Source organism: Nicotiana tabacum, chromosome 2, assembly GCF_000715075.1.
Source record: "Nicotiana tabacum cultivar K326 chromosome 2, ASM71507v2, whole genome shotgun sequence".
NCBI lineage: Eukaryota > Viridiplantae > Streptophyta > Magnoliopsida > Solanales > Solanaceae > Nicotiana > Nicotiana tabacum.
This window is the reverse complement of record NC_134081.1, coordinates 98244768-98258773: the sequence shown is the minus strand read 5'-3', so window position 1 is coordinate 98258773 and position 14006 is coordinate 98244768. Positions and strand designations below refer to the sequence as shown.

The following is a 14006-nucleotide window of genomic DNA, read 5'->3' as shown; positions in this document are numbered from 1 at the left end:
AAATCGTGAAGAAATCCTCAAAATCGCCCAAAAATCGTGCTCCAAAAATTCAAAACGAAATGAAGGAAATAACTATTTTTGGTCCTTAAGTTTCTACCCATCCGTCACTAAAAGTCCATTTTCCGTCACTAAAAGTCAACACCACAACTTACTTGCACTAACAGTTATTGTTTTCACTAAAAAGGCTCTAACTCCATCATACGAACTCGGAATTCGATAATTCTTATTCCTATGAGTCAGCATTAATAATACGAACCTAGTCGTTCAATCGAAATTCAATTCGGAGTTCATTTTCTTAATGCGATACCAATTTTGCTCGTTAAATAATTAACTCATGTTTCGCGCTAAAAACCCAATCGCGACTTGATGAAGTTAGACCAAACTTTTCAGATCACTCCTATAATTCATTATCAAAATCCCGGAAGTCTCAAAATTGAATTTCAATCTCAAGAACTAAAAATGCACCTTTGGATTATTACATGCTTATGCTGAAAACATCAAACTCTTCCAAGCCTCTTCCCCGATAGCCTGTAGTGTATCAACCATAACTTATTGTACACAACTACAACTGCCAAACAATTTAAATTTCTAAAAACTAAATACAAAGGGCTACAACTTTTATTTTTGGATCATTGCCAAATTCTTTATAGATTACGAGATATATGCTTCCAAAGTCAATCCTGTGCAGCAGAAATTTCTGCGATGCACACTGCTGTAGCAAAAAAAAAAAACCAGCACTTAAAAATAGCCTAGAAATGGTCTGAAACCACTCTGAAACTCACCCGAACCCTTCGGGACCCCGTCCGAACATACCAATAAGTCTCAAAATATATTATGGACTTAGTCGAGGCCTCAAATCATATCAAACAACACTAAAACCACGAATCGCACCCCAATTCAAGCCTAATGAACTAAGAAATTTCAATTTCTACACTTGATGCCGAAACCTATCAAATCAACTCCGATTGACCTCAAATTTTGCACACAAGTCATAAATGACATAACAGAGTTGTTCCAATTTACAGAATTTGATCTCAATCCCGATATCAAAAAGTCAACTCCCCAATCAAACTTCCAAACTTAAATTTTTTATTTTCGCCATTTCAAGCCTAATTTAGCTATGGAACTCAAAATAAATATCCGGACACACTCCTAAGTTCGAAATCATCATACGGAGCTATTGGAACCATTATAATTCTATTCTGGGGTAGTTTACACATTTCACCATCTGATTAATTATTTCAATTTAAGCTTCCAAAACAAGAATTGTTCTTTCAAATTAAATCCTGAATCATCCGAAAACCAAACTTGACCACCCTCGCAAGTCATAATTCACATTTCAATGCTGCTCGAGACCTTAAGCCACCGAACGAAATGCTAATTCTTAAAATGACAAGTCGGGTCGTTACATTCTCCCCCACTTAAATATATATTCGTCCTCGAACGTGCCAAGAGTTGTTCCTAAACCTTCAAATCACTATTGCACCTTTTCACGCACATACCCGAGGGTGATCTCACGTCACCCTATTCCATATAGGCCTGACGACACCACATAAATTACTAATTTAGCATTAGCCCATAAACCTTGAAATCCAATTTTCAACATCCAAAAATTTCTTTTCAAGACCTGAATCTCATATTTACACTCTGTATGAGTCTTAACAAGCTGTATTAAGTCTTAGCCATAACTCCAGATGTAGTCACATGATTTACCGCACAACCCGCATACTCGTAATAGTTTCTAATTATTACAGTTGCTAAAAAAACCCAATACCGATATTAAATCCCATATCAAACAACATCTCATTCGAGAACCTTCGTACATTGCCGATAATGAAAAAGAACACGAGAAATTTTATGACCACTTACCAGATCAACAAGTCACGGAGCTTTCCCTTGTTCAGCAAGTACCATAGCCAGCTATTTAAGTCGAATTCTAAATTATTCTTCCAACACGCTGTAATCAAACCTGATAGTATCTATTCTAGGTTCAATGACCTTATATCACCAAACACAATTATTCTAGCTATTCCAGTGTAATCCTGCCTTTCCGGCATATAACATTATATACAACCAACTCATCAAATTCTGTGAGAAGAACATATGTGTGTGCATGTGCACATTTTTTTTCAAATTGCCCTGATTAGGCGATAGCATAACATGTAGAGGAATGAAACAATTAATTAGAGAAACGATCAAGGAAACAGAAATTCAACACACTGCACGGACAACTCACGTGCTAACAATAGAACCCGCACCGACAACTCATGTGCTAATAATATAATCCGCCCGGTATAGTCTAAGGCCCCCAGTCTAAATATATCATATGGGAGCATTTAAATACGTATACAGGTATATAATGAGTAGGATAAGATTCTCATATTCCTGGACCGGTATAAATGACATGCTAAAGTGTAGGCATTTACAAAGTGTGTTATCGTAGCTCAAATCGAAAATCTTTCATCACTGAGGCATTTATCAAGTTCATTCAGGGATTCTAACTCCTATATAGCCTCAATCACGGTTCAAATAGCTCACGCAATGTTACAGATATAAGAAACATCATAGTTTAAAGCTCAACAGTCGATTCCAGGCTTATTATAGCCAAAACGCAATCTGAGCATGGATAAATAGCCCTCTAAAAAGTCCCCAATGACTTAACCATAACACATACTATTATCTAGTTAACTTGGACACAACTTCATAGTACACGACCCTGAAAAAATTTGCTTCTGAGAATTCCCAGTCCTCAAATTCGTTGAACACATGAACCACTGTAACTGATCATAACTCCAGCACTCGAATTACTAAAACATCCTTCATGCACGATCATCCCACTAGGAATACTTCCATAATTTTTCCGTTCCACATAACAATAATTTAAATATCAGCAGCCTATCAACCAGGTGAGTACCGCAATGCCAATGAACATCCGTAAGTCACAACACAATGCGCCTTCTGAAATGCGCACCATTGTCAGGAATTACCAAGCAGTTATAACATTCATCTAAATGTCTAAAACTGACCATGTTGTCTATAATTCATGGCCTTTCCTTCAAAACTGAACTGCCACCTTGTACATGTAATTCCCAATCCTACGGGAAACACCGCCTCTATTAGACCACCATACAAAAAGTACGAGAATTTCATATCAACTCCGAGTCACCGGTAGAATACATACCCAATTAGTTATAAATCTTTCATCTCCTCCCTTCCAGGAGGAAATCACAATACACAACATGTTCCTCACACCGATAGAAAATATCCAGATCAAACCATGATAGAAATCATCAAGAACACTTTGAAATCTGTTTGCACATAACCAATCTATCAAAACTGAATTCCTCTAACTCGATCAAGCAACGTAGATTAACAAACCCAAGAATATTTCCACCAAAATATTTGTAGAGCCTCACCATATCATAATGAACTAAAAGAACCGAGCATACCATTACCATATTGATGCAGCATGTTACCTATTTGTCCTATTTTCTCCGAGTTTCTTCTGGATTATCCTCAAGTCGCCATTTCTCCTTGTCAGAACACCACTACTTTACCCAAAGCTCACTACAAGACATCCTAACATAAAACTACACCGCCCTAAGACCCATAAGCCATTGTATTCTTCTTAAGTACCTCCATAAATACCATAACTATAACACTCACTCTGAAAATACCTTATGTGAATTTAAAATTGTTCCTCTTTCCTTTCTTATACTGAAATGTAGAATCCATAGTCAAACAGAATTACCGCACATCCCAATATCATCCAATGTAAGTAACTGATCCTAGTGATATACAAATTTGAAAAATTTTCAATTGCCACATATACATTTTGAATCCATTAGAACCTTCTCGAGAGTCATCCACTCTGCTCAAATCTAATTTTCTCCGCCCAAACGGGCCGAAAGACACGTGCTCTTTTAACACGATCAACACTCAAAGAAGTAACTCTACCTTAACACGACCAAACAAATTCATACTTCGTGCGCACTACATCCTTCAAAATAACAACTTAATCATTCCATAATTTTTCATATTTTCATAAAGTGCAATGTAACCCGTATCCAGGAATTTCCTTACCCGAGTCATCCTCGATCTCCATCTCTGCAAGTCATAACTAACCCACAAGTATGCCTCAGACCAAAACTAAAATTTAACATATATCCATAAAATTGAATTGTCAATAGCAGGCTCCCCCATTTGGCTCAAATCCATAGAACAAAATACTCGATAACTCACAATATCCATACTTTATTACTGCCATAATAATGCAGTCAGTTCAACGAAAATGTTTCTCAAGCTTATGCAACACCCACAATAAAATACCTCAATCATCCGCTAAGTTCGCATTTATTCTCGTGACAGTCAAGCCAACTTTCTCAACCAGATTCAAACTTAAATCCCAACACATACGCCCCGCTGGTAGAAACAAAACTCTCCACTCAATATTATAAAGAGCACACCTACGTAGATTACTCCGCAAGTGATAAGCCACATGCTTAGCCTCAAATTTGGACCTTGCTATACCCTTTCGCATCCACAATTACCACAGAATCACTTAATATTTCTGAATTTGAACTCATTAACACGACATGAAAATCTAATTCGCTCCACAATTAAACAACATGACATATCCCTCAACGCACTCACAACTCAAGACTGTACATCACATCAAAACAGGAATCAAGTACCCAATAGCAGACTCTTGAGTCACACATAAACTTTATTCGTCTCATTCAACCCACTTGAACACATCACACATTCATATCATACTCATCATATAGTCATTCAACCGCCCATCGATCCATTAATTCCACTCATAGGGATACTGCCGACGCATAAGTCCAAACGCACAAGTTCTCACATCCGAAACTACCGAGCTTAAGATGTGGTCTAACCCTGGCCTAAAGTCCTCTAGACTGGCCCATCACCAAAACATAGAATACAGGTCTCGAACCTTGTTCATGGAATCACAATAGGCACAGCGGGTGCCTGAACTGGCCCCGCCGGTTCAAATATATCTTGAATTTGCTCCTGAGCTGGAGCAACTGGTGGTGCTACAGGTGTTGCTCCAATTGTTGTACGAGCAATACCTCGACCTCTACCACGGCCCCGACCTCTCGCGACCCTAATTGGTGGCACTGGTGGCTGAACGCCCGATCCGGTAGTACGTGTCCTCATCATCTTGAGAGAATATAATCGCAAAATATTTAGTTTCCGGAACCAACAAATTCGCACGACAGAATAGAAGAAAGTGAAATTTTCCTAAGGGTTCAACAACCTCTCGAAGATAAGTACAGACGTCTCCGTACCAATCCGCAAGACTCTACTAAACCTGCTCATGACTCGTGAGACCTATATAACCTAGGCTCCGATACCAACTTGTCACGACCCAAAATCCTAACCTGTCGTGATGGCGCCTATCTCAATACTAGGCAAGTTGACAACCTCAATGAGCCATATTTTCTCTTAAGTTTGAAAATATAATATTTGAATTTCATAGAAAACCACACAAATCACTGACATAAAATACATTCCCAAAACCCGGTGTGACTGAGTACATGAGCATCTAAATGATAACAAAGTCTGACTGATAAAAACACTGTCTGAAAAATGTAGAACAGTACAACAACTGAAAAGAAGAGAGTCAAGGTGTGCAGATGCTAAGCAGCTACCTCGATAGTCTCCACAAATAAAGCTCCAAAAAACTAGCAACCGCCGTGTACGGAGGTACCTGGATCTGCACAAGAGGTGCAAGGTGTAGTATGAGTACAACCAACTCAGCAAGTAACAATACTAAATAAAGAGTTGAAGATAGTGACGAGCTTCACAGCTGAGTCCAATTACTATAATTTCCAACATAAGATTTAGGGCATGCTTTCATGTTCAACATTTAATACTCAACAGTAATTTCATATCAAGTTCGACTGAAAAAGAAGATAATATCTTTCAGAAATTTCCAACACAGTAATATATGACAATTGTAGTGCAATAAGAATGAAATCATATGCATCCTCTCAGGACCACAGTCACTCATCCATTTCATTCACTCATCACTCGCACTCAGTAGGAACATGCGCTCACTGAGGTGTGTACAGACTCCGGAGGGGCTCCTACAACCCAAGCGCTATAATCCGAACGGACAAGTCACGTGCTGTACGGACAACTCACATGCTATAGTATCGATATCTGGATCCGTACGGACAACTCACGTGTTGTACGGACAACTCACGTGCTATAGTATAATATATGGATCCGCACGGACAACTCACATGCTGCACAGACAACTCACATGTTATAGTATAATATATGGATCTGCACGGACAACTCACGTGTTGCACGGACTACTCATGTGCTATAATATAATATATGGATCTATACAGATAACTCACGTGTTGCACGGACAACTCACGTGCTATAATATAAAATCTCACAATCAGGCCCTCGGCTTCACACAGTCATAAATCTCTCCAGTCTCTCAGGCTCTCAATGATCATGCAAATCAGCCCAAGCAACAATAATATGATGCATCAATAATGAACAATAGAGACTGATATAAAATAAATAAATAAACTGTGACTGAGTACAAAACAATAATTTAGCAGATAATCCAACATATGCACGACCTTTGTGGGTCCCTATATTGCCAACACATAATCTAAACATGATTTGTGTTTCAATTTCTCTACTACATGGAGAATGTACATATAACAACAATTTATTCAACTACACAGTTCTATAAAATTTGACCAAGTCACAATTTCTACGGTGTACGCCCACATGCCCGTAACCTAGTATGTGTATCACTTCAAAACCAATCATGTAACACATCATCCGGGGTTTCATACCCTCAAGACCAAATTTAGAACTGTTACTTATCTCGAACTGTGTAATTCTTTATTCTGCTATGCCTTTGCCTCGCGAATCGGCCTCCGAACGCCTCAAATCTAGCCACAGTTAATTCAATTCAGTCAATACTAATTATAGGAATTAATTCCATACGAAAATACTAATTTTCGAACAAAATTCAAAATTTAACTCAAAAATTGCTCGGAATCCGATAACCTATTCAATTACGAGTCCACCCATATCAATTTTATCAAATTTCGATAACAACTCGACCTCCAAATGTAAAATTTTTGTTCTTGAAAAGTTTTGCAAAAATCTTATTTTCTTTCATTTAAATCCGAAATAAATGATGTATATAACCATGGATTTATGAAATATAATTACTTTTGGATATAAGACACTTACCCAAGTCGAAGTCGTGAAGAAATCCTCAAAATCGCCCAAGAACCGTGCTCCAAAAATCCAAAATGAAATGAAGGAAATGACCATTTTTGGTCCTTAAGTTTCTGCCCATCTGTCACTAAAAGTCCATTTTTCGTCACTAAAAGTCCACGAATTCGGAAGAAATCCTCAAAATCGCCCAAGAACCGTGCTCCAAAAATCCAAAATGAAATGAAGGAAATGACCATTTTTGGTCCTTAAGTTTCTGCCCATCTGTCACTAAAAGTCCATTTTCCGTCACTAAAAGTCCATTTTCCATTTTTGGTCCTTAAGTTTCTGCCCATCATACGAATTCGGAATTTGACGATTCTTGTTCCTATGAGTCACAAATAATAATACGAACCTAGTCGTTCAATCGAAACTCAATTCGGAACTCATTTGCTCAATGTGATACCAATTTTGCTCGTTAAACAATTAACTCATATTTCGCGCTAAAAATCCAATTACGACTTGATGAAATTAGACCAAACTTTTCAGATCACTCCTACAATTCATTATCAAAATCTCGGAAGTCTCGAAATCGAATTTCGATCTCTAGAACTAAAAATGAACCTTTGGATCATTACATGCTTATGCTGAAAACATCAAACTCTTCCAAAACTCTTCCCCGACTGTCTGTAGTATATCAACCATAACTTCTTATACCCAACTCCAACTGCCAAACGGTTTAAATTTCTGAAAACTAGATACAAAGGACTATAATTTTTAATTTTTGGATCATCGCTAAATTTCTTATAGGTTACGAGATATAAGCTTCCAAAGTCAGTCCTATGCAGCAGAAATTTCTGCGATGCATACTGCTGTAGCAAAAAAAACCAGCAGTTAAAAATGTCCTAGAAATGGTCCGAAACTCACCCCGAACCCCTCGGGACCATGTCCGAACATACCAACAAGTCTCAAAATATATTACGGACTTATTCGAGGCCTCAAATCACATCAAACAATACTAAAACCACGAATCGCACCCCAATTCAAGTCTAATGAAACTAAGAAATTCTAATTTCTACATTTGATGCCGAAACCTATCAAATCAACTCCGATTGACCTTAAATTTTGCACACAAGTCATAAATGATATAACGAAATTGTTTCAATTTACAGAATCGGATCTCGATCCTGATATCAAAAAGTCAACTCCCCGGTGAAACTTCCAAACTTAAATTTTCTATTTTCGCCATTTCAAGCCTAATTTAGCTACGGAACTCAAAATAAATATCCGGACACACTCCTACGTCCGAAATTGCCATACGGAGCTATTGGAACCATCATAATTCAATTCCGGGGTCGTTTACACATAATTCACCATCCGGTCAATTATTTCAACTTAAGCTTCCAAAACAATAATTGTTTTTTCAAATTAAATCCTGAATCATCCGAAAACCAAACTAGACCACCCTCGCAAGTTATAATACACATTTAAAGCTAGTCGAGACAAGCACCGAACGGAACGCTAATTCTCAAAATGACAAATCGGGTCGCATGTAGGAGTATTTTTTTAAGTGAAGGGTAAAAAAGTTATTTAACTTTTAATGGATATTTTAGAAATTTAATTTATACTAAAGGTTTTCATGCTTATAATCTAGCATGATAAAAGGGAAAAACGCACTCACAAACACCTGCATCACACAAAGGAGGATACGTGATTTACAAGAACATACGCATACTTCCCTGTTCTGAGGCAAAGTGGATAATCAATATTATTCCCTTACAAAAAGAGGCAAACTTAGAATTAGTTCTTTGATCACGGCATGGTCAGTTGTTGAATACAAAAAACTCTAAACTTGCTTTGTGGACCATTTCCAATAGCATATCACAGTAAAGCTTACTTGGACACTACCAGTTGAAGTCCCTAATGCAAATGTCGGCAGTTAAAAACAAACGTTCAGCAGCTGCAACACCAAAATATTATACTTCCCTTCGCATATATATTGAGGATCCTCTACATGATAGTAACATGAAACTGAAAATCTAAGGTAGAAGTTACTAGGCATTACATTTCATGAATTGTAATGTCATACATCACAAATATCATGCTAAATTTCGAAATTTTGCAATATCTGATATTACAAGCCATAAGTTGGTTTTTCGAAGACTGAAAATCTTAAGCTTATTGTTCACCTTGGTCCGGACAAAATGGAAGGCAATACTGAACTGATAGTGATTTCCCTCTGTTGGTTGCCTGTCCCAACCTGAGGTACGTTTGTGAAATTGTAATCCAAGTTAGTTTCAACAGACACCAAACCTTCTAGCGCCTTAACCACCAATGTCATCGAAGGCTTCTTTGTGAAGTCTCCCTGTAGACACCATGCAGCAATGCTCATCATTTCTGTCACTGCTTCTTTGTGGAGCTGCATATCTTCATTGTTTTTGTCAACCATATCCATAAGCTGCTCTTGTTCTGCTTTTCTCCTAAAAACACTAACCAAATGGACATCTTCTTCATCAGCCTGGGACCAATCCAAATTCTTTCTCCCACAGAGCAGTTCTAAGAGCACAATTCCAAAGGCATACACATCAACTTTCTCAGTGATTACTGAGCTCAACCATTCAGGGGCTAAATACCCTCGTGTTCCTCTCATTCTAGTTACCACTTTGCTTTTGTTTTTCTCAATTAGTTTCGACAACCCAAAATCAGATATCTTAGCATTGAAATTTTGATCTAGAAGGATGTTTTGTGGTTTGATGTCCAAATGAATTATCTTCTGGTTGCATTCTTCATGAAGATAAGCTAACCCTTTGGCAATATCTGATATTATCCTTAGCCTTGTATGCCATGTAAGCCCATTAGCTGGATTTTTATGAGAAATAAACCTATCTAATGATCCATTTACCATGTGCTCATAGATCAAAAGCCTGTGGCTCTTTTCGGCACAAAATCCAATGAGTTTTACTAAATTGACGTGGTGAATGCCACCTACTATCTTTACTTCTGTTAAGAATGAATCCTTTCCTTGAGCTACACAATCCAAATGCTTCACAGCTATTTTGGTGCCATTACTGAGTGTTCCTTCATATACAGATCCAAATCCTCCTTCCCCGAGCTTTCTGCTGAAATTTTCTGTAATTACTTTCAAGTCATTGAAAGAGAATCGAGTTAGGATCCCCGGTAAGATTGTTGCTAGATCCAGAAGATCCCTGGCCTTGTCGTGCAGCGTCCTCTTTTTGAAAAGAACGAACCACACAGTGATACTTACAACTATTCCCACAAAAACTGCAAGAGTAGATGCTACTATCACTTTCAGAGGTCTTGATTGCTTTCGTCGAGAAATAATTGGTGACTGATACTGTGCCTTTAAGGAATTCTGCACCTTAAGAAAAACAGTCGTCTTGTCTCTCTCTGCCCAGTTGTCCATAAAAGAAAAGACTTCATTCAGTAATAAGCAGTTTTTTCTTGGTGTTCCAGACCAAACAACAGCTTTGCAAGAACAGTTGCTCAGACAGGCTGTTTTGCAATCTTCCAACTTTGTCCCCTCGAACCATATGCTTGAACTTGGTTTAAAGTTAGTCTCAAATGCAAAATATGTGGTCTCTTTGAGCTCTATTAGACTATGATATTGCAAAGAATTGCAAGAAATGGATGTTAGCTGTGAGCATCCTAGATCTGGGTTCCTATTTATTGGCCTGAAGAAGTTTCCTTCTACCGGACAATTACATTGCTTATCATTTGTACAAATGCTATATCTTCCACACACCATTGGATACCCACAGTTCCCTAAATCTGAAGACAAAACCTCAGATAACTCTTTCCAATCAAAGGCATCCGACTGGTACACCCTTATATGTCCATCAGGTCCAAGCTTTATGAATTGGGTTTCTGATGTATAAGGGTCTTGTAGAGCAGTAAAGGTTCGACCGTCAAAATCGTAATAAGGGCTACCTTGAGCGTCATACTGATTCAAAGCCGTATAATACTGAGGTGGATCAGTATCTATGGAAGTCACCAGACTTCCATTAAGAACAGTAAAAGAAAAAGACTGATTTGTTGAAGAAATGGTTGCTGTAAGCTTCCGCCCAGAAACCAACTTCTGCCCTGGAAGCAAACAGTCCGTTGGATGATCAAAAGATTGCCAAATTGCGCGTTTTCTCTTATCAAAGAGAACGATATTCCCTCTTTCTGTCAAGTTTAAGCCTGAAATAGATTTGCCAGTAGTATTAGTGGACCAAACAAGAGTACCATCAGAGTCTGCCAAGACTAAATTGCCATCTCGGCCTAGTTGCAACGTTGCATTGACTTTCACTGGATGGTTCCGATTAGCAGACCAAACTAAGTGGGGAAAATTTTTGATATCCTTGGGGAACAAGAGGATACCAAGAAAGCATTCTGTGGCATTGTAATTACAGCAGAAGCCACAGAGGAATCGTGGGCCGGCATTTCCACGCAGAAGTATGGGTGTCAAACTATAGAAGTCGTCAGTGGTGGAATTTATGAACAGATGAGACGGCCTGTTGATCCATAAAGAGGAAAGGCCGACAGTAGAATTTAATCGGCTGAAATCTATATTCCATGAAGATTGGGATATAGCAAAATCAGACAAACAGAAGAGGAGATAAATGAAGAGAAGGATAGCAAAATATTGTCTCTGTTTTGCTATCATTGCTACTCCCTCTGTGTTATAGTAATCCTTGTTGTTCCTTTTTGGGGATATGATCTCCTAACTATGTACAGTTCAAGAAAGAAAAAGAAAATCATACAGAATTCCAAAGTGATATCTCTAATTGTAATTTGCTCCATACATTAGTTTCTATTAGCTTGCTCAGTAGAAGAGCATCACATTCAATTTCTTCCATTCTGTTGACTTCCAACACTATTTTCAGCAGCCAACTTTGACTATAACAATGATTTCTCATTATACTTACAAAAATTTGACAGCGAATGAAGAGCGGTGACAAACCATTGAAGTTATAAATCCTCATAATTCCATTAGTTTTGGTTTCTCAATTTGCAGCGACAAGTAAATTGATATCACTTGTTTCATCAATGCCTGCTGTTATGATCAGGAGTGGAGCAGAAGCCGAGCTACGGGTTCGGTCGAACCTAGTAGCTTTTGCTCAAACAGTGTATTTTGTGTTACGAAATTCATTAAATATGTACAAATAGTAAATGTAAAACCAAGTCATTAACATTCGAAGCCATCGTTCTAAAATCCAAAATCCATAAAGTTAAAATCCTAGCTCCGCCTTTGTGATTTTCTTTGATATAGAGCTTCTCATTGTGTACGGTCGAGGAAAGAAAACTCTATAGTAAAATTCCTTCATCTTTGTCTCTTTCTCAGTCTTTGCCCGGTCAATACGAAGAGGGGCCTCACAAAAACTTATTCAGTGTGCTGTTATCTTCATAATTAAACTTTTGTTGACTTGTACACTCTGTCCAGAAGCTCAGTATTGACAAAGTATAATACTATAACAATTGACTTCTCATTTCATTTACTAAACTTTGAAACCCTCATGCTCCAGATTAGTGATGACAAAATGAATAAAAGAAACCAATTATCCTCCCATATTATTCATTAAAATATGGGTTGGATAATGAACTATTTAAAAACGGATCAAATATGGATAAGAACCATTTTATCCATTTAGAAAATGGATAAATAATGTATAACTAATATGTTTAACTTTTACGTTTGTAAAACTTCAAATTGGGGGTTTCTCAAGTTTGGAAAACTCAAAGTGATCATATTCAAAAAGACATACATAATATGGTATTATCCGTCGGTTAACCCATTTTTATCCGTATTAAATGTGGGTCGGGTCGGATAATTTATCCGTTTTTGTATTACCCGTCCCATATCCGACCCACCCGTTTGCCACTCTACTCCAGATGGCTATTACAAGTAAAGCATGATTATGGTTATTAATCAAAATAAACTTTGCACCCATTCAGCCTCTAAATCCTCAAATTACATTTCTACAGCAGATTGTAAACTGCTTAAAATGAACAACTTTGTGCCAATGCAGTTTTGCTTCAAAGCTAGCAAGAGACTTTTTAAACAGTGGAGCTGCATATTTAGCTTGAACATGGCTTTTTTCCAACCTATAAAAAATGATCTATAATATCACTTTTGGGATATCATTAGATACATGTAACTAAGTACTTTCTGTACCAACCAGCAGTTTTAACTACTTGAACCGAGTTAGAGCGCTAGTAGCATCAAATCGTCTTGTTTGCTCAGTCATTCCAATTGAGTATTGTACAAACTAATTCTCTGTTTACTTAATTTTCTAGTTATAATTTTTTTTACATCATATAAAAAAGAGAGAAGAGTGGGGAATCTCTCCTACGTTAGGCATGTACTTGACAAAGAAGGATCCAGTGATGAAGCATGCAACTATATGAAGGCAGAAAGAAGGGGTCTGAAACCTATTGCAGAAAAATCAGATGGAGAAAGGGGGAAAGGGAATGAAAATAAAAGGGAAAACACAGACTTACAAACACCTGCATGTACATAAAGGAGGATTAGTAATACCTCCTTGCTATGAGGCCATGTGGATGAACAATAATTCTTTTTCTCATAAAAAAGAGACAACCTTTGCATTAGTTCTTTGATTATGGCACGATCAGTTGTTCCATACAGCAAAATCTAAACTTGCTTTGTGGCTCTTTTCCGATAGCATATCAGAATAAAGCTTACTGGACACTACCAGTTGAAGTCCCTAATGCAAATGTCAGCACTTAGATCACACGTTCAGCCGCTGCAACACCACACTATTATA

General features: G+C 37.6%; 1 protein-coding gene across 1 annotated transcript; it reads right to left on the bottom strand.

Annotated features, from left to right (window-relative positions):
• Window positions 1-9173: 9173 nt before the first annotated feature.
• On the bottom strand, window positions 9174-12347 carry LOC107817280 (G-type lectin S-receptor-like serine/threonine-protein kinase SD2-5). The gene has a single exon (XM_075236543.1). It carries the CDS (start codon window positions 11885-11887, stop codon window positions 9407-9409), a length of 2481 nt encoding a protein of 826 aa, XP_075092644.1. The 5' UTR covers window positions 11888-12347; the 3' UTR covers window positions 9174-9406.
• Between the last annotated feature and the right edge of the window lie 1659 nt (window positions 12348-14006).

Bases quoted from the DNA above. Each gene is read 5' to 3' on its own strand.
- LOC107817280 (XM_075236543.1), bottom strand. From the start codon at position 11,887: ATGATAGCAAAACAGAGACAATATTTTGCTATCCTTCTCTTCATTTAT.